General features: G+C 40.2%; 1 protein-coding gene across 1 annotated transcript in view; it reads left to right on the top strand.

The window, feature by feature from the left end:
* Positions 1 to 21,087, top strand: part of NTRK2 (neurotrophic receptor tyrosine kinase 2) — a 345,264-nt gene extending 324,177 nt beyond the window's left edge. Inside the window, 2 exon segments of the mRNA XM_079112192.1 lie at positions 16,725 to 16,883; positions 18,324 to 21,087. Of these exon segments, the coding sequence (XP_078968318.1) occupies positions 16,725 to 16,883; positions 18,324 to 18,509 (345 nt within the window). The 3' untranslated portion in view covers positions 18,510 to 21,087.
* Positions 21,088 to 22,341: the final 1,254 nt, after the last annotated feature.

The following is a 22,341-nucleotide window of genomic DNA, read 5'->3' as shown; positions in this document are numbered from 1 at the left end:
ATGGTGGGTGTTCTGGATTGTTGTCATTCTAACAGGGGTGTCAAATTGCATATCCATCTCAGCTGGATCCCAAAACTTTCATTTCACCTTCAGATATGGAACCAAGAAACCCAGTTTAAAACTTTATTCTTAAATCAGATCCAAAACCTCCTCTTCCAGTACCACAGCATGAGCATCTCCTTTCTCCTTTCTCTGGTGCTAGTTTCTGATTAATTAGAGACTGGGAGGGGAGACAGAGGATAAAGGATAGTATATCCCTTTACTTCTGGATCTTCTCCTTTGTGTAGCTGTTCTTGGTTGACACCTGTGGGTAACTCTTGGGCAGACAAGAAGTCTCAAATGTAGACTTTCATAATACTTATTCCTGAGAAATTCACACAAACTTACCCTTACTGATGGTGGGCCAGCTGGCTCTGCTGCTCTCCCTGGGCTCTGCCATCTTTCTCTGTTCCCTTTGCATTTTCTTTGTAGAAAAGGCATATTTGTGGCCTAAGAAGAGGCTCCAAAGCAAAATGAGGTGCCTGTATCCCCTCCTTAAGTTATCCCTGGTCTCTATGAGGGATTCTTTTGAAGCCCCTTGCTTGATTTCAGGTTTGGGGTGGGAGAAGTAGAGAGAGCAAGAAAGAAAAGGAATTAACGCTTCAGGAATATTCCACCCAAAGACCAATGGTCCCATTTCTCCTGCACAGCCTTCCCCCAACACTCTCAGTTCTCTTCCCAAGCACTCAGAAAGGGAAGAATCTGGGGTGGGGGACTCTTGTAGGGCCAGTGCTATAAGTGTGGAAGAAGTCTAATCCTGCTGACAGATGCTATGCTGGGCCCTGACTGATAAGGAGTATTCTCTAGAATTTGGGATACACAGAGCTCCTTCCCACACCACCCCCCATCTGAAGACTTGAAATTCTAAATTGAGGGAGACAGAAAAAGTCCCACAGTGTTCTACTAGAGAGCCTGAGAGTTGTACAGAGAAGGGGGCTTCACGGGTTTCCTCATCTGATTATTCAAACAGTTAATGACTATTTATGTCAAGAACTGGTTGCATCAAACTTGAGATATTCTTTCTACCTTTCAACCTCGCCTTTTCTTGACCTGCCCTGTGTGACTAGCGCCAGGCATTATTCTCCTGGTACTACCGCCTCATCGGTCAGAAGATGTTTTTTAGGCCACACCTTTGCCTGTTTCCCTCCAGCTAAATTAATACTTACCCCCCATTGCCCAGCTCCCAGTTTTCTAGCAGAAGACATGGGTGATTAAAAATGCAAAGCAAGCCTGGTTGTAATTCCTGAAGACCCCAAGAGGATAACTATCAGAATGAGGCCAGTTCTGATTGGCTGGGTTTTCATTAGTGGAGATCATGAAACACCTGGCCCGTGAAGGCTCCAGGTTCAAGTCGGGTGCAAGCTCCGATGTGTGGACGTGCAGAGCTTCCCAGGTGCTATTAGTGTCTCTCCGTGGTGTTTTACTTTATAAAGCTCACTTTTGGTTCCTCTTCTGCTGAACCTAATTTTTCCCTCCAGGGTTAACCACTTTTCCCACTTTAAAATAATGGTGCAACTTTAGTGATTTAATTTAGAGAGGCGATGAAGTGACCATTAAAGAGTTCAGCAAATGGATAAGAGCCTTTTACACATTCTCCAAGAAATAAACACTCCTGTCTTCTGAAAGGTTTTCCCACTACAGAATTGGCCAGCTGACTCTTGATGTTTGACTGCTCAGGTATTATGATTTACTCAAAATCTGACACCCAAGGGCAAGAGGAGTGTCATTCAGCAAGCCACTTCTGTGGGGCAGGAATAGCTGGAACAGAGAGCAGAATCTGAATTTCTTGTCTTGACCATGAAGGTCTCAGATGTCCAGGGAGGAGTTTCTGGGGCCAGGCAGGGTTGTCTTCACATGATGTCCTCAGCATCAGGCCAGCCAGGCGAGGCTAGGGCAGGGGAAACTCAGGTGGGTGCTAGCTAGGGGGAGCCACAGCACCTGAGGATTAGAGCAAGCTCAAGGACAGGCCTGGGAAGTCCAGCAGAAAGCCTGCTAGAACAAGGTCAGAAGGCCGGACTCTCAGCATCAGCACAGTCCTATCTGTTGTGTTCTCAGTATACTTCTACAGTTTTCTCCTAAATTTTAGCAAAGCCATCCAGCTCACCTAGACCTGTGCTAAAGTGAACTGAGAAGAGCTGCTCTTCTGCATAGGAGAAAGCATTAAAGGGATGTAGAGAATTCCTGGGGGCCAGCATGGAGGAAGCAGTCATCATCAAAATGAGAGAAAGATAAATGGGAGGAGAAAGTGAGTGAGGGACCTATTAAAAGAGAGTTAGTTGTCTTATACCCCACAAATCATCTTCCATCTGGGCTGCTGGTCTTGGCATTTTTTATTTACTTTGAATAAAGGAAGAAGTTTCCTTCCTTTCTTTAAAATTTTTTTCTTTCCTCTCTGCTTTCCTTCTTTCCCTTTATTTCCTTCTTTCTCCTTCTTTCTGTCCCTCCCATTCTCTCTTCCTCTTTATTTTCTTCTTTCCTCCTTTTTTGCCCTGTGACAATTAACTAACTTGTGTTACAGAAGTTCATTTGTTTGCCAATTATTGGGCAAGAGGGACCCTAATCAGTTCATGAAAAATTGTTTTTGAACTTCATTACTTGAATTAGTTCATTTGTATACCAATTCATTCAACACAATTTATTGAGGGCTTACCATGTGCCAGGTCCTGTCCCAGGCATGGAAATTCAACAGAAACAAAGTCCCTTCTCTTTGAACTTTTAGAGAATACAGACTAGAAAGTTAGGAATGTTGTGTGATAAATACTGGGAGAAAATTAAAAGAACATTCTGGTATTTATCATGCAATATACCTGAGTCTTTTGTCTGTATTCTGTATTCCCTTCCTCTATCTTTCCTAAGATTGCTTTGTGGGTCGACATGCCTCAATTTGCGAATTCCAGGAGCACCTATTCTCTGACTCCAGTCCAACAGCAGATCTCTCTACTGTTCTTCCTCTGCCAAGGGCAGAGTAGGATCCAGTGATAGAGACAAGAGCAGGGAAGGTGATTGAAGCTGAGTGTCTGATATCTTCCAGGAGGAGAGAAGTGTGACCAAAAGGGAGAAAAAGCTGAAGAGTATAGCACTGTAGAACTTTCCAGAAGTGACCTTCCCTGAAGAGATTATTGCATATTGGAAGCTGAAAGATCTCTTCATCCATTTATTTCAACAAAGTCTCAACTACCTACTAGTGCTTAGCACTATCCTGAGTGCTAGAGATAGCATAACAAATAAGATCACCCAAATCATAGAGCTTATTCCAGTCAAGGGAGACAGAAGATTCAAATAAGCAAATACAAAGAATAATTTTAGCTACTTCTAAGTGCAAGAAAGAAGGAAAATATATAAAATTAATCTGGCCAGAGCTTGGTGAGCAAGGAGAGTGGTAAGTGTTTAAGAGAGAGTTGAGACCCTCCTGTGTTAGGTAGGACCTTAGGAGTCCTGCAGAGATATTTGGATTGCATTCTAAGTGCAGTGGAAGTCAGAGAAGAATTGTAAACAGGGAGTGACAAGATCTAATTGCGTTTTTAAAAGAATACTCCAGTTGCTCTGGGGGGGCGGGGCGGGAAATGGATTCCAGGAAGCAAAGGTGAAAATGAGCATACCACAGAATGTGTGAAAGAAGGTGGGAGCTGGGACCAGTTGGACTACATGAAAATGAGTGGTTACTGCCTTCCGGGGATGCTTTGCAGGTGGAACTGAAAGAACCTGATGATGGCTTGGGTATTAGCATAAAGGAAAAAAAGGAATAATAAAGACTCTAGGAGTTTCAGCTTGAACAAAAACGGTAGTGATGATTCTACTATTTAAGAGATGGGGAAGAGAGAGGGTGAAATAGGGATTCAAAAGGGGTATGAAATTTTGATGACATTTAATATTTGGGTAAGCAGAGGTTAGAACCCCATTGGAAAAGAAGGAAGATGACTCCAAAGCCCATTGCTTTTAAATTGGTAATTATTTTTCTTTCCCTTGAGTTTTCACTTCATTTGCAGTAGCTTGTTGATTCTATCTAAACCTTGCCATTCTCTGGAGTGTTCTAGTCTTTAAAGACAAATTCAGGGATGAAGAGAATTATTTCCCTGAGTCTGTAGTCCGAGAGTAGATGCTAGTGCTAAAAGACCTTTATGTGTTTCATGAAAGCTATTTTTATAAATGGATTCAAGTAGTAAATACAGTCTCCTAAATGCCAACGATCTGTACCTAAATGGAAGTTTTGATAAAAACAAAGTGTGATTGCAAAGCATGGAGACCTTGGAAGGGAATCTGCAGAAAATTGATGATAGGGCAAACAATGGGATTGAGGAGCAGGAAGAAAGACGACCAAGGAAGAATCCTGACTGTTCATCATCAAGGACTTTAGGGTGATACACTGTTTTCTTTCCTTTGAAAGGACAGATTTTTTCCCTCAAAAGCAGCTCAAATTGTTTTAGGAGTCAAAGGGTGACAGCAGTAATGTGATCACATAACTGACAGAGTATTGGGAAAATAATCAGGAAAAACAAGGTAATGGGAGGGAGTCTCCTACCCATGTACTGACGAAGAGACCATCAGCATAAATCCTGAAACTCAAGTCCCAAGAGGGCTGTGACTAGGCATCCTAGAGATTCTGAGCTCTGAGACAGGAATGCATCTGTGCTACTGAAGGACTTCCACCCGCCAAGTCCCCTTCTTCTTTTCCAGATGGGGGAAGGGAGACCCACAGAGTCAGACCTACTTTGCTTCCCAGAGCCCATCACTTCCTACAAAAGAAAGCATTGGTTACTGATGTCCTTGTCATTGTCCTTGCATTGGCAGTAGGATGTCCTTGTCAAATTCTCTGCATAAGGTCAGACGATAGGGCCCAGGAAAACTTGTGGTGATGGCTTTGGATGGCTTGTATAGCTGGTCATGCCATTGGTTGGACTCAGAGAAATCCAAAGTGAAGTACAAAACTCAGGTAGGCAAGGTTGATGGTTTTGAAACATCTTCTTCCTCTGCCATCTTGGAATCTGATTATGACCATGGTCTTAGGTTTCTGTGTCTTAGTTTCCCCACTTGTAAATGGTAATGATTGCTAGGTCATTAACTATGTATTTGTTGAAAAAACCCATAATATTGAGTAGCTTGCCTTAAAAATCCATCTAGATGGAACAAACTATTTAAGTATATAAGTTGAGAATCCCTAATCAAAAATCTGAAATCTAAAATGCCCTAAATTTCAAACCATTTTGAGGACTAATACAATACCACAAGTTAAAAATTCTATACCATGAAACTTTATTTCATGAACAAAATCATTAAAGATATTGTCTAAAATATTGCATATATTTTATAAATTTATATTAATTTTAATTGTAACTAGTGTTATAAATATAAGTTTGTGTGTTTGTGAAACATAAAACATTTTGAATCCTGGTGCAGGGTCTTTACTCTTATCCCAAGTCCAATGTCTGAGTGTTTCCTTTTGCTTAGTCTTGACCATAGTGCTTTTCTGTAGAACATAGCGTGCTTCTTTAGAACTTAGGCTGTTGGGAACTCATGCATTTATTTCTTTTGAGATTCCGTGAAGAGACTCCAAGACCTTAAGTAATTTATTTATGTTCACCTAGTTAGTAAGTGACTGAGCTAGAACAGGAAGCAGGTCTGTCAACTTCAAAGTCCATTCTGCTACCAGTTCTTCTGAAATGGAAATCTGAGTTGCATTTGGACACAGACCAGAGTCTCATGAAACTAGAAGGTAAACGCAGGCCATAGTTCTAAAGCATCACTTTTAGCTAATGACTTAGGGACAAATATTAGTTTTCAAAATGCTTTATAAAATCTACTGGCAAATACATCAGATGTAAAAGATGAAATATAAGATTTTTTTAAATGTCACACTTACTATTAAGACCTGAGCTACCCTAGGATATGATCCCAACTATCCCCTCACTCCCTCAACCTTTCACATCTTTCTGCAGTATTGGGGCACACTTATGGAAAAGTTTGGGAAGTATAGTGTTATCCCACGCTGGTTTTCTGAAACTTTGAGCTTCCTCAGTTCACCACTATGAACAGAAAAGCTGCTGGTTAGAAATCAAACTCTTTTTCAAAATTGGAAAATGTCCATTTCTTATAAAATGTGCACTTTTCATTGGTATTTTTTTTTCTGTAGGTGTATTTAAAGAGGTACAAGAAAAATGAGTTTTAAATGTTTGCCACCTCTTTAGCATAGATCAGGACACATAAAGTAGGTGCTCAGTAATTGAATTACTTGTGTTATATTACTTCTTAACTCTCAGCTCATCATAAGAACTCATGATGCCCTTTACAACCAATGTCACAATTGCTATGCATTACATATATCACAGGAATAGCAGAAAAGAACCATAATATGCCAGACTGGCATTTACAGCTTCCTAGAGAAAATAGCTCTCCTGTTATTATTATTCTCATATGGATGCAGGCATCATTTTCTGCATCCGAATGAACTTCCCCAGCTGGGGAATAGAGAAGACCTTAATCATTTTTAACTGGATCTGATGTAAAGTCCTTATCAAAGGTTAATGTTGGGACATAGTTTCTGGCAGGGTCTTCAGAGTTATTTAACAAGCTCAGGTTAATGTTGAGACCACTGAACTCTCCACTTGCTGGACATGGTGCATCTGGAGTAGCAATAATCATAATAATCACAGCTCATAGGGTGAAGGATGTTTCTAAAACAGAAACTTTTTTCCTTTTTTTTATTCTGTTGATAAATCATAGCTTTCTTCCCTTTCTAAAAGCGATCTGGAATACAATCCTGTCAGAATTATTTCCATAGGAACAATTTCACATTGAAATTTGGATACTAAACCAATGTGTTGCAATTGCCTCAACATAAACTATAAAATAAATATTCATTGCCTCTGCTTTCATGACTCCATTACTCTACTCGGCATCCTGTCAGTTGCCATGGCTTCTCACCATAACAGGGTGTGATGCTTTGATCCTAAATACTGAAACTCAGATGGTCTCTTGGGTCAAAAACCATAATGACCAGAGGGCCATAAAAAGGTCAATAACATTGAACATTTAAAAAAGTAGTAGAAGCTTAATAAAACGTGTATTGTAGGAAAGTACAACTTCTCATTGCTGTGTGATAGGTAAGTACAATAATCACAGACCAGGCAACATGGTACATTTGTACCTTTTAAAGGTTTAATCTTTCTACAGATTCACTCAGTAAACTACCCCATTAAGTTTGGTAAGAGTTACTGTGGAGACCAGCAATCAGACGGGGAAGAGCATGTTGTTTATTCTTATAATGAATAATTTTTGTTTCTAGATTTGAATGTGATTCTTCAATATCTGTGAGTGCAGGTGCATGCCTTACTGAGAGAAGACATATTTGCTCCTGATTTAAGTCAAATGTAAAATAAGATGAAATTGCAATCACTTTTAAGACTGAGGGTCTTGGACTTGCTTATAGTGCACAACAAATACATAGGTGTGTTTGTTCTCTTTCTGTAATTGGGGAAAATGCCTGAGAAAAACAACTTGGAGGTGGAAAGATTTATTCTGGCTCATATTATTGGAGCTTTCAGTCCATGGTCAGTTGGCTTCATTGCTTTGGGCCTGAAATGAGGTACAGCATCATAGTTGAAGGGCATGACAAAGGGAAGTTGCCTATCTCATGGCTGCCAGGAAGCAAAGAAAAAGATGGAAGGGTAAGAAGACAGAAAGAGAGAAAGGGTCTGGAGACAACTCATACCCTTCCTGTAGATGTCCCTAGTGATCTACTTCTTCCAACTCAGCCCTACTTCCCACAGTTACCACCACTTCCCAATAACGCCATCAAGTTATTAATCCATTAGTTCATTAATCCACTGATGAAATTAGAGCCAACCTGATCCAATCATCTTTCTAAAGATTCCACCTCTGAACCCTGCTACATTGGAGACCAAACCTTCAACACATAGTATTTGGACAATATTCTAGACCTAAACTATAACATTCAGTCTTCCCTAAATCATGGAACAGTAGGAGCCAACAGGATGATAACCTGAGTTAATGTGGAGTCCAAGAGCCATCCTACCTTTGTCTCCACCTCATTAGATTTTTCCAGGGTTTCCTTGCTCTCCCTCAGCCATCCCCAGGGAAAATGAGGGAAGGAAGAGAAACTACCCTAAGGTTCATGTTAGAATTGAACTGAACCTGAGAACTGCTTTGGAACAACAGCAGGTTTAAATCATTTGCTCAGCTTTAGAATTAGTTGGTAATATGGAAACCATCTAAAGTTACCCAAGTAGCCAGGACAGTGGCACAGGCATATCATCCCAGTGACTCAGGAGGCTGAGGCCGGTGGATAGTGAGTTCAAAGCCTGTTTCAGCAAAAGTGAGGTACTACACAACTCAGTGAGACCCTGTTTCTAAATAAAATACAAAAACTGGATTGGGGATGTGGTTCAATGGTCGAGTGACGGTTCAATCCCTGATACCAAAAAAAAAAAAAAAAGTTACCAAAGAAGGGTTGGACCTTCACTTGGTGCCTTGGAAATCTGAAGAAAAAAAAAAAAAAGGACCACAGATCTAGATTCTGGGGCTAAAAATTGTCGACTTTCTGTGTTCAGAGCTGTTCTGCCTGCTCTGGACCACACAGGAATCAAAAGGGGAGCATTGGCAAGGAGAGTACGATGCACTATTTGTGTCCTCTCAAAATTCATATGTTGAAGCCTGCATTACTCAGCTCCCCAACACAACACAATATACCTGAGACAATCAACTCATAATGAGAAAATATTTATTTTAGTTCACAGTTTTGGAAGTCCCATTGGCAGCAATGGCAAAGAGAAGGAAGAAGGGAATGGGGTTCCTTAAGAACATGACCCCAGTGAACTAAAGACCTCCCACCAGACAGAACATTCTAAAGGCTCTACCACCTCTTTATTGTGCCCTCCCGGGGAGCAAGCTTTTACCACATGAACCTTAGGGAGACATTCCAGACCAAACTGTAGCAAAACTCTACCCCACAGTGACCGCTTTTGGTACTGGGATTCTAAAGAAGTATTAAATTTTAAAAAAGCCATAAGAGTGGGACCTGTTCCAGGAGGATTAGTGTGATTATCAGAAAAGACCCCAGAGAGTTCATTCTCTGTCTTGCTCCTTCTTCAAGCAGAAAGAGAGCTCTCACCAGAAACTGAATTGGGCAGAACCTTGATCTTGGTCTTCTGGCCTTCAGAACTGTGAGAAAATTTATTTGTTATTTAAGCCACCCAGTCTGTGGTACTTTATTATGGCAACCCAAGAAGGCTGAGGCAGAGACCCTTCCCTATCTCTGACCTCAGACCTGAGGTAAGAGTACCAAGCACTACCACTTCCTGGCTGTGTGAATGTGGGTTGGTCACTTTACCAGAAATTCCTTCTCTCTTAAATTGGGATAAAAGCAGGATAGATAGAAAACCAAAAATGTAGAATAACAGCAACTAATATTGATTGCACATATTCTGTGTGCCAGGAGTTTTTCTTCTAAGTATTTTGTTTAAGTCAGGTTCATTAAAGTATAATATAGTACAATATACCTTTTTTTTACTATGCAGTTCTATAAGTTCTGGCAAACAGTCATATAACTTTCATCACAATCAAGAGACAGAACCCTATGAAAGGAAGCCCTCCCTCTACTCCCAGTTCTGGGCAACCATAATTTTTTTAGACCTATTGTTTTGCCTTTTCTACAATATCATATAAAAAAATTACACAGACTTTTGATCTGACTTCTTTCTTGGAGCATTTCTAATAGCAATTCATTTCATATTTTAAACAATAATTTGAGGTAAATCTGATTATTGTAGAATGATTTGATATGAAAATGCTATGGCAAAGCAAAAACAGTCATACAAACCTGAGGTATTATTATCATTTGTATTACCTGTATTATTATTATTTCATGGTAAAATACAGACAAAAATCAATCCTCAATGGAAACTATGCATTGAATTTTCCTTATTTGTTCACCTAGAATCCAAGTGTTGGGACATACTGATGACAGCTCTATGACCGTTCCCTTTAACACAGATGACGATTTTCCTTATTCTGGCAGAATAGAGATTTAATTATGAAAGAAAGCATTTGAAAAAATATTGCTAGCCATAAGGTCCAGCAGGTCCTCTCATTGACTAATCCAAATATACTTGGCCTTGAAGTTTCTAAGTCATTACCCTATGCTTCTGACCGGATTATTACTGTAAATAGGAAAAGACAAGGAAAGATGTTCTATGCTGTAAATATCAGAAATTTTAGAGTAGCAATAATCAATTCCTAAGCTAGAAACAATTCCTAATCTATGAGAGAGGGTGACCGGCTGACACCAGGGTTTTTCCTGGCCAACCTCAGGCTGTGTTCACCCAGGAGTGAGAGGCAGGGCAGAAAGGACTGAGTTTCTTCCCAGGAAGTATCCCCTGGTTCAGTAGCCACTGCTCCAGAAGCACCTTCTTACTTCATAATAGAATTCTCATCTTTCTGGACTTGGTCACAGGGTGCCCACAGACTGACACAATGGTTTTAGGTTCTTCACCAAGGGGAAGATTTTGCAGACATTGTTTCTCTCTACTGTTTTTAATCTTCTATTACAAATGCAACACATGATACATAAGTCAATATGGTCCAGCTATCCCTTAAAGTTTACAGAGTTCATAAATTTTTAAGGAACAGATCAGGAGAAACTGCTGAAATGGAGCAGTCAGGCATGGGGTGTGATAAGGAGGTCTGGGAGCCCTTTCAATATTTAATGCAGCCAAAAGCTTCTGACAACTAATCATCTCTTAATGGGGCTTGCCCTTTGGCCTGCATGTTGCCAAGGGAGTAAAATGTTTGGCTTCCAAACAAGTTATCACTCACTCATTGAGTAAATACCACAAGCTGAAAGCCGCCTTCCAGGCATTATTTGTCTTTGCTAGTGAGTTTAGTTACTTGTTTTTAAATCAACAGTGATTTCGGAGCCAGTGGGGCCTTTGCATTGGGTGTGCAGAGAGGCTCCTGCCAATGGATTGCCTCTTGTAAACACAGAATGGAGGCTACGGGGGTTGGGGGAAGAGTGAATGTTGGGAGGGTAAGCATGATCATGGGGGGAAATAAAGAGACAACCTGGGCAAGGCAAAATGCAGCATTTGAACTGGGAAGCACTAGTGAGGTTTGAGAGGGGATTGGAAGAAAGGGAAGTAGGAATGGACTGGGAGGGGCAATACAGATGCAGGTAAAAAGAGGCAGTGAGGGGGGGACCAGGGGATGATTGGGTGCATTTTGTGAGAAGCCCAACAGAAGGGGAAGAACTGAGCTCATCACCTCCTCTTTTGTCTCCCAGTTTCCCTGGAGAATGAGCTGTGCATTCCTCATTAACTTGTCCCATTCACAAAGACACATTTTATATTTGAAACAAATAAATAACAATCAAAATGAGAAAGAACCTAGGTTGTCAGCATGTATAGTGGGGAGATAAAGATCATTCTTCAGTTCTTTTGGTCACTAAGTCATGTTTACACCTGCTCAGCAAGTTTCCAATCCCTTTCTGATGTAGAAAAAGAAATTGCCTGTTAAGCCACTGGGAATTTTCCACAATTTACAACCTAATGACCAAAGAGTGAGTACTTTGAGTTACTTGGGTACAAAATAAATTTCATAGTTACACTGATTAGATGTGTCCACTTTGATTTTAAAATAATGAAGTCATTGATTTCTAATTCAGGGCAGTTTTACCAAGGGTCTTTTAGTATTTTTTTTTCGAGGATTTATTATCTTGAAATAGATTTAAAATAGATAGATATAAAGGATACTTGTGCCCATGTATTTTAAATAGAACACAGTTATTATTTTTGTTTTTAACCAGATCATTCTATACATAATTGTTCCAAAAATTATGAGGTATGGAAATAAACCTTAAGGACTAAAAAAACAGTTCTTGATGTTTTTAACAACAGAATCCATTCTTTCTCTTAGCTTGATTTATTTTAGGTCCTATGGAATTTCTTTTTGCCCTTGGACCTCAGACATTGTTCACATGTACATTACTGGTTTACCCAAGTTGCAGTGATTAGCAGCCGTAATGGTCAAAAATGGTGAAGTCCTTCCCAATGGTTAAACTTCCTTTTGTAGTTTCTCCCCCTTTTCTCCATCCTTAGAAGAAATGAGATCTGAATCACCATCTTAGTATTATAAATACTCCCACATATTATGCATTATGAAATCTTCCTAGACTCTGTTCACAGATTGACTAGTCGCACGTCTATACCATGGACAGGCCCTCAGTCCATGATGTACAGATGTCCACTTGTACAGATGGCAAATCAAGGAACGGGGTTTCTTGTGCAACTTAGAAAGTCTTTGCACCCCATATGAATCCCAGTAGTTTGGGTTGTATTTTAAGAGGTTATGAATTTAATTAAATGGCAAGACTATTTCCATAGAAGATTTGGTTCCATAAAGAGTTTAGAGAAGGATTGGAGAATGGATAGGGAGGCAGTGAAGGCTAATCTCTTTGAAAGAACACATTGAGAACTCCTTCCCAAATGGCAACGCTTGCAAGAGAACCACTTGAAGATGTGGTTTGCTTACCAACCAACCACCTCATCCCCTACCAGACATAACTGATTAGTGTCCATCACTCTTGAGACAGGCACCCTTAGCAGAAGGGAGTGTCTGCTCTATTCGCAGGCTGACACCAAGGTACTAGAATGGTCACTGAGCTGCAGCAGGGGATTTTCCTTGAAATTGTGGAATTTGAGCTTTCCTTTCAGAGATCTCTGGGGAGTAAGGGGAAAGGGCAGGAAAGCAAACCTTCCAAGTGGCACAAGCAAGTTTCCTCTGGGTAAGGATCTACCACTAGGCTTGCTGGCTGACCACAAAGCATGTGTTAGAGACTGGAAATGTAGAAAGGCAGAGTGACCCATCAGAATGAATAGTGTTCAGTGGTGTTATTGCGTGGATGTGAGGTGTCACCCAAAAGCTCAGGTGTGAGACAATGCAAGAAGATTCCGAAGAGAAATGATTGGGTTGTGAGAGTCTTAACCTAATCAATGAATTACTCTCTGGTGGCATTAACCAAGTGGTAACTGGAGGCAGATTTGGTATGGCTGGAGGGAGTGGTTCATTGGGGGCATGGCCATGGGGTATACATTTTGTATCTGGAGAGTGCAGTCTCTCTGCTTCCTAATGATGCAAGCTGCTTCCCTCTGCCACACTCATCTGTCATAATGTTCTGCCTGACCTCAAGCCCAGAGCAATGAAGTTGGCCTTCTATGAACTAAGACCTCTGAAACTGTGAGCCCTCAAATTTTCCTCCTGTGCTGGTTGGGTCATTTAGTCACAGCAGCAAAAAAGCTGACTAAAACAAGTGGGTTTGAGGTAAACTACTTAAATTCTCTGAACATTTAGGTACATTATTAGTAATCTCTAGGCAAAACAACATCTACTTCAGAGGGTAGCTCTTAGATGAAAGTGAGATAATTGAATGGAAATTCTTTATAAGAGGTGAAGTACCATGTGTGTCGATGGTTAATTGCAGACACAGAGTGGTAGTGGGTGATTACAGAACCATAGTGTTTTGTGCTAGAAGTAACCCTTCACATTCGACAATAAGGGAATAAGTCAGACCCAAAAGAACTTTTTCCCAGGCTGGTTAAGAGCACAGCAAGAACTAGAAATGTAGTCTCTTAGGTGAAGAAAATAAAAATTGCACGTCTACCTCAACTACCCAGATGACTGGATTTCCTATCTTGCATCAGTTCAATCCCTTTAGTTCAGTGACTAGCATGCAACCCACTTCAGCTGACCACAGCAGAGCCCAGAGCCACCGTTACATCTTGAACAGCCACAAGCAGAAATTCTGACTGTCTGATGGAATATGAGATCATATTCCATCTCACAAATATTTAAGTAAGGATGCAAGGGCAAGTCGCCAAGTAGTACAACACAAAACAAATGTCTCGTTGTGTGTTTTGCTGCACAGGGTATGGTTTTGTGTGGCTTAAAAGCTGTCAAGTGTCTGCAGCAAGAATGTGATTGTAATTTATAACAATGGTGACTTTTTTGGAGGGATAAGGGGAATCCTACTCTTGTGACATGCTCCAAAATCCTAAGGAAAGGATTGCAAAAGAAATGCTCAAAAAATGTTCTGAACAGTTTGAGAAAACTTGTGAACCTTGCCTGAACTTTTATTAGATTGTCCCACCACTCACCCGTTTGACATCAGAACAAGGAAAGCATTATTTATAACAGCATGTGTGAAATCCCAGAAGAGATTCTTGAAAGAATTAAAGTGAAAAATCTATCCCAAAGAGACTACAAGCAGAAAATAAATGATCAGATGGGAAAACATGTAAATCAAAATGTGAGTCTTTTTTTTTTTTTTTTTTTTTTTTTCTTTTTTCTATGCTTTAGAGGAAACAGAAGTTTTTCTTTGGTCATTAGTGATACAGGACAAAGCACCTGGTACATTGGGAGCTACAATCAAAGGAGCCATGTAGTCACTGCCAAGTGAAAAGTACAGGAGAGTCACATGTGTTGATTCTTCCCCTTATTGTCTGCAGAATGGCTGCTACTCATTGAGGAAATAAGAAAGTAAAGGTTCTAGAGAAGGAAACAACACCTTGAAAGCATTTGGCGCATAAGATTTATAAAGCACTTTCACACAGGACTACTTGAATATATACCTCATGATAATATGATGGAGTATATATTGTTACCCAAGGTTTATAGCTGGAGAAATGAAATCACAGAGAGAAACTCCAGGTTCCAATAGCACACCCAGCTGTTTCCTGCTTGGGTAACCTCAGTGAGCTGCCAAGCCTCTCTCATGCCACTCTCCTGTATTCGTGAAACTAGATGGATCAGTGGATAGATGTTTTGTAAACAATATAAAGTTCTCCAGGTACATTTCAGAGAGTGGCAAGGAGACTGGGCATGCTGTATCCCAGGGATTACAGTCTTTGAGAATGAGTGTGCTATAGCCCCCAGACTTTCCTGCCATGTTGACTGAGATGTATTCAGCTCTGCGAAGTGGTGCAGCTAGTTCATACTGGCCATAGAGAAGTCCTCTCCTTGCTGCTGTTGTGTGGTGGCCCAGGACCTGGTGGGATCATTCCACCCTCTACCATGAGTTCTTTTGAGCATCTGGAAATGTTGCATCTTCCACATATAAGCACAACTTCCCTTTGCCAAAGTTCCAGGCACTCAAAGGTAACAGGGCTCTGAACACAAAGGATATTCACCAGCCATATCCTTTTTGGTTGGTCAGTGCCTGTGTCATGCTGGTCGTGGTTTGAATATTGACCCCAAGGGGAATTGTTGCCACCACCTTCAGATATGCCAGGTGGGTCCATGAGAGAAACATGTGCCCATTGAACACTGAGTTCCTGCTGTTGTTAAAGGAAGAAGGAGCAAGGCAAACACACTGATAAGAAGCCAACTTGGCCTTTGGGAGCTTTGGGTCTATTAAGAGTTGAATAGAAAATTATGGGCCACCATAACCCTAGCTAGTAAGTTATATCTCTCTCTGTCATTTGGACCCATTGTATGGAGAATGGGGTGGGAACTCTTCCTTTCATACTGTCATGCTTTCTTTGATGCGAAGAGCATCATTTGAAATTACTAAGCTTATTGGATGTCTTTGGCACTTCAGCTCCTTGGGCTGGGGCACAAGTGCATTTTTTTAAGCACTGTTGGTTCATTTTCTTCTTATAATAGGTCATGAATGGATATTGAGAATTAGAATTGGGCAGAAACTCTGTGGCATTAGTCTAAAACTTTGGGGACTGCGAGTTGTCATTGAGGCCTGATTGCTGCTATAGTACAACTGTCCCCCACTGCTGTCAATTAACAGTGTGTCCCAAAATTGTCACTACTGGGAGGTGGGTGCAGGATGAGAAATAGGACCTATAGGCCACAGGCTATTGTGCAGGAATCAGTTCAGTGTTTTAAAATCAGACAGCCCTGATGTGCTATAAACCTGAAAATGAAATTCTTTACTTTTCTCCATGAAGTAGGAAATCTAAAATAGGTCACCCTGTCAAACAAGCAACCTGTACTTCAGTTACTTTTTCTGTAAAACAGGAATGATTCCAATCTTGGTCACTGGCAGACTGTGATGAAGATGTTTTGTGCACAATGTAATACCTCAAAGTGGGAGGGAGCCCTGTCCTTGGAAGTACAGATACTGATTGGTCATTTGGGAGGCAGGAACCTTTATTTGTTATCAGAATCAAAATTACCTTGTTCCTCCCTCCCTCCCTCCCTCCCTCCATCCCTCCCTCCCTCCCTCCCTCCCTCCCTTCCTTCCTTCCTTCCTTCCTTCCTTCCTTCCTTCCTTCTTTCCTTCCTTCATGGCTGGGGTTTGGGGCCTTATGCATGCTACATGAGTGCTCTACCACTTAGCTAAGATCCTCAGCCTTCAAAGTTATCTCGCTAATTAGAAGATTGAGCTATCCTCTTACATGTGTTTTTCATGCAGGGTGAACATCCACCTAATCATCATCTCTGCTCCTGTCTGGTTTTGAGAAAAAGATAATTGCAAATAATATGAAAAAAAAATGTTTTGACCATTGTTCACCTTTTGCTCTGTTGCTTGAGGAGACTGTATATCCCTTATATGTTTATAAACAAAGTTAATAAGAACAAGTAAAGAAAGAAGAAAAGTCTCACCATAGCTCCTCTCCACATGTGGTTCCCAGGTGACTGATGCTGTTTGTTGATCCCTCTCCTGCCAGGTCGGTGGCCACACGATGCTGCCCATTCGCTGGATGCCTCCAGAGAGCATCATGTACAGGAAATTCACCACAGAAAGTGATGTATGGAGCCTGGGTGTTGTGTTGTGGGAGATCTTCACCTACGGCAAACAACCCTGGTACCAGCTGTCAAACAATGAGGTGTGTTGTGATTCAGGAGAGCCCCGCTCCCCAGTCTAAAATCTCCAGGACATCCCTCTGTTGGAGGCCTTCTCTTGGACTGAAATCAGGGCATGAGCTTACATGGGTCTGTTAGGGAAAACAGAACTTCCCCAATAGCTTGCTATATACCTAAATGCCATGATGGCACTAAGGAATCGCTTTGTGCTCTTCATGTAATAAATTAATAGCTGATGTAGCATCCTAGTACCATTAGAGTCCAGTGAGACTTTTGGTATTGCTCCAATGAAACTGAAAAGTTCTTTTCTTTTTGCATATTTCACTAGAATATTAACTATTGGTGAAAAACTGAAGCATTTCATTTTCCTATTTTTTTTTTTTTTTTTTTTTTTTTTTGCGAATATAGTCATCCCTTGGAATCCATGAGGACTTGGTTCCAGGAACTACCACAAATGCCCAAATTTAGAATTCTCAAATCCCTTATACAGAATATAATATTTGCACATAACCTATGCACATCTTACCATATATTCTACCATATATTTTAAGTTATCTCCAGATTGTTTAGAATACCTAATACAGTGCAAATGCAATGTGAAAAGTTGTTACACTGAGTTGTTTAGGGAATTATGACAAGATAAAGTATGTGCATGTTCAGTACAGATGTGATATTTTTTCCAAATATTTTTGATCTGCAGTTGGTTAAATCCACAGATGTGGAACCCACAGATATGGAGGGCTGGCATCTTTATCAGGCTTCGCACATCTTTCTCAGATCTATGTCTGTCTTTTTAAGCCAGTTCCATCATCCAACCTGCCTACTTATTTCTGTAAGCCTGTCAGTCAGCACCTTCACACAGAATGATTTGGGTTCCATATCAGTCCAACTTGAGGAGCGTTCCACATAAATAAATCATTTCTCTACCAGTTTTATAAAAAAATGGATATAAACCAATATAGTTTATCATGATGTAAACCAACCCATACTAATTGCTGCCTTCCTTCTGAAAAAAATAAACAGTGACTGGACTTCTTAAAACAAACAAGGCCATCTCTCATGAGAAGTTTGGAAAGATAGAGGGGAGGAGGGATAGAGAAAAGTTGGGAAATGAGAATAATAATGAGAAGCTGGGTATGGTTAAATAATCTTCATCAAATAATATTAAGTATATAATTTTATAAAGAACAGAAAGAGGGTATTTCCAAAGGTCCCAATTCAAAGATGTGATCAATGTTTAAGAAGATGGAAATGCTAATTATCTGATTTGATCACTACATATTACAGACATGTATCAAGTTATGCTCTATGCCATGAAGAGGTACAATTATTAGATGTGAACCCTTTTAGAAATTAAAAAAAAAAGAGAGAGCGAGACTTCCCTTGGCTCCTCTTGACTTTGACAGTTCTTTCATCTGCTTGGCTTTTGCTCCTGTCTGATCCTGTCTTTGATTTCCATCCAGGTGATAGAATGCATCACTCAGGGCCGAGTCCTGCAGCGACCTCGCACGTGCCCCCAGGAGGTGTACGAGCTGATGCTGGGGTGCTGGCAGCGAGAGCCCCACATGAGGAAGAACATCAAGGGCATACACACCCTGCTTCAGAACTTGGCCAAGGCATCTCCTGTCTACCTGGATATTCTAGGCTAAGGCCCTTTTCCCAGACCGATCCTTCCCAACACACTCCTCAGACGGGCTGAGAGGATGAACATCTCTTAACTGCCGCTGGATGCCATGACACTGCTGTCCTGCACTCTGACAGTATTAACAAGACTCCGAGACGCTTTCAGAGGGAAGCGACGTGTACTTCTCCATCCACAGACACAGTATTGACTTCTTTTTGGCATTATCTCTTTCTCTCTTTCCATCTCCCTTGATTTGATCCTTTCTTTCCCTTTTCTTTTTCTTTTCTACCTTTTTTTTTTTTTTTTTTTTTTTTCTGCTTCACGTCTTACCTTCTCTTTTTAATCAAATCTGGCTTCTGCATTACTATTAACTCTGCATAGACAAAGGCCTTAACAAACCTAATTTGTTATATCAGCAGACACTCCAGTTTGCCCACCACAACTAATAATGCCTTGTTGAATTCCTGCCTTTGATGTGGATGAAAAAAGGGAAAACAAATATTTGACTTAAACTTTGTCACTTCTGCTGTACAGACATCGAGAGTTTCTATGGATTCACTTCTATTTATTTATTATTATTAATCTTCTTATTGTTTTCGGATGGCTTGAGCCTGTGTATGAAGAGGAAAACTTGTGTTCAATCCGGGAAAACTTTATCTATGGGAGATTAAAACCAGAGAGAGAGAAGATTTATTATAAACCACAGTATGGGAGAAACAAAGACAACCATTGGGATCAGCTGGCATCAGTCCCTACTTAGGAAAACCCCAGCAACTGTCAGCTGGGAAGAATGTATTCGGCACCTTTCCCCGAGGACCTTTTTGAGGAGTAAAAAGACTGTTGAACTCTGTGCCATGGACTAGTCTTTTCCCATCACCAGAAACGCTAGTGTACAGAAGAGAGAAAAGATGACTACTGTAGTACACAAGATGGCACATCATAGGCTCAAACGGTCTTGTCTTGGTTGGTCATAATGATAGCACTGGTGGGTTTCTCAAGTGCTATCTACTGAGCCTTTGTCAAGTTGAGTTGAAAAGAGATGGATTCTTGTCCAGAGATCATTTCAGGGTCAGGTGGGAAAGCCAAGGACTCGGAAAAGATAGGACAAGCTCTCAATTTGGAGGCAAGTTTCTCTTATATTGAACTTTTCAGATAGCACCTCCCTCTAACCCCTGCCCTTCACTCCCACCTGTCCTTTTAACTGTGCAAGCAAAATTGTGCATGGTCTTCGTCAATTAATACCTTGTGTGCAGAAACTACCGCTCCAGATATTGTGCCCCTGGTAGGTAGAGCAGATCAATAAAAGGTATAGCATATTAATTAAGGGAAGCTAATGGAGTTTATTAGCTGAGAATAAATGTCTCTGCGCTGTATGGTTGGTGGTGATGGGTTTTACCCAATATGGACCCTGAAGCCTGGATATCTTCATCCACGTTGAACCCACAGGATTGTAGGATGGGCAGAATCCATCCCGGAGGGAAAGGAAACCTTACCTGGGGACATCATATGCATTCATGTTCAGTGTACACAGGCAATGTCTCTTGCTCTGGGCTCTGGTTGGGAGAGTGGTTTCATTCCAAATGTATTCCATTGTCAGTATGCTGTTATGTTTTCTTCACTCCATTAAATAAGGTAAAATTAAGCAATTTGGCACAGCATGCCAATGGGAGACTCCGCCCAGATGGAGCATTGGAGGTATACTTCTGGGCAGAGTTACTGGTTTTGCAAAGAAAGTGTAAATTTAAATAGAAATTTACAGTTATTTGGATAGTCAGTTATACCAAGGAAGAAAATTATTTCTGTTCCTTAAGAAAACTTGCTACCCTCTGTGAGGGGAATTTTGCTAAACTTGACATCTTTATAACACGAGCCAGATTGAAAGGGAGTGATTTTAATTCATCTTAGATTGTTTTATTTAGTTTTTGTTTCTGAAGGTGCAAGAGCTCTGTGTAGATTTCACTTGTGCCCATTAATTACTGGAGCACCTTATTTTCCATTATAGGCTTTGAAAGCCAGTGCTCGAAAACTTTAAAAGTGTAAATTATCAGAGAACAAAAGGAAATCCAGTAGCATCTGTGGTCAAGTGAGGGGGTTGGACAAGATGAACCTTTCAGCCCTTTGGGTTCTGTGCTGGCCTATGAAATATGGGAGTTAAATTGTTTGTTCTCTTTGTCAGTGAAAACAAACCCCTCCAGAATACACAAAATAATATAATGAAAGCCATATCTTCATGATATGTACACACATGTATATATCATGTTAAGGACCCATGGTACTGTTAAAATACTGTGGAACTTTGTGAAGCAGTAAAGAAGGGGCAGATTTGTACAAACTCTTCTAGATTCCATCAGCAATGACCAATGACCTGAAAGCCTACAAAGGTTTGTCACTCAGTGTATCTGGCCAGCTGCTCTGGGAGAAAAAGCTGCAACTTATTATTTTAACAGAAAGCAAAGGAAATAGTACTTTAAGAGATCAAGGAGAGCTGTGTAGTTTTATAGCTAAGATTTGTTTAATGCAGATGAAAAGATGGGAGCATTCCATTCCATTTTTTGTGTTTTTCTCTGAAGGAATAAAAGCAAAAAAAAAAAAAAAAAAAAAAATCCTTACACCTCTGACAAAAGGTTCTATGCAAGTACGAAGTTTTATAGTTATTTATACTGCTTGTTATTATTATTTCCTCTGTTGTCTCAAGAGTGTGTGCTAATTTCAGAGATGTCTCACATTGAAAGAACATCAGGTTGTTTTTAAAATAGTTCATGAGCTACGAATATTTTAAAATATTCATCATTATTCCTCTACAATACCCTTTCTCATGGTCTTCTAATTTTTAGAAAAGCAGCATCCTGGTTCTGAAAGGTACTGGTTATCAAATATGGTCTGCCATCAGATATGTTAAAAACTATAACAATAGCAGTGACAAACCTAATTCTCTAACTCCAACCCAGTCTGACAGTCATCTCCACTTACAAAGTGTGAAAGTTTTCCAAACACTTTTTGCATGTGTTTGTGAATTATTCCTATTTTTTATAGGTGAGGAAATTGAAACTCAGAGAAGCTCAGAGGCATGCTGAGGTCTCCTGTCTAGCTTGCAGCACCCATAGGCCTTCATCCAAGTACTCTGACTTTATAAGTTCATGATTCTGTCCAGTAGAGACTCTTATATACAAATAAGCAGTTCAGGAAAGAAAGCATGCTAACAAATTTATGAAGCAGGATATAAAGTTATGAAAAAAAGGAAATACAAGAGATGGCAAACATCTGAGACATTGTGATGTATGATCATGCTCTTAGCTTCAGCTTAATCTTTGTACACTGAACCAATGTTATAATCAGGCTTAATTAGAAAACCTTTGAACTATGCTATCAAGGATTATATCAGAATTCATATTATACATGTGTTCACATCAGCACTACCTGTGGTACTTTCATGTATTTATATATGTGTTATAAATACTGGATTTATACATATACAAATGCACATACATAGTATGTTTGTGTGTTTATGTATAAATATATAGGCACATGGTAATAGAGATAAGTAGGATGCAGTATGAATAATTTGCTTAAAATCTGCTAAATAACCAAAACTTTTTAATGTCATGTTGCAGTTAATGCTTCCATTTTCCATGTGGGTAGGACTACATCGCACTTCTCAACTCTGTGCAGTACCGCATGGGAGGAAGACATATTTAAGATAATGTGCTTCCCCAAATAACTGAATAAAAGCCATCCCACTGCATTGAGTCCTTTTTCTGGCTCTTTTTAAAGGAAAATGCAGATTGAAACAGATCTCCTTTTATAAAAGTCCAGAAAAGGAAACTTGATTTTCTTTTGTCTTTTTGCACATTTGTATT

Source organism: Sciurus vulgaris, assembly GCF_902686455.1.
Source record: "Sciurus vulgaris genome assembly, chromosome: 15".
Taxonomy (NCBI): Eukaryota; Metazoa; Chordata; class Mammalia; order Rodentia; family Sciuridae; genus Sciurus; species Sciurus vulgaris.
This window is presented reverse-complemented; position numbering and strand designations above follow the sequence as displayed.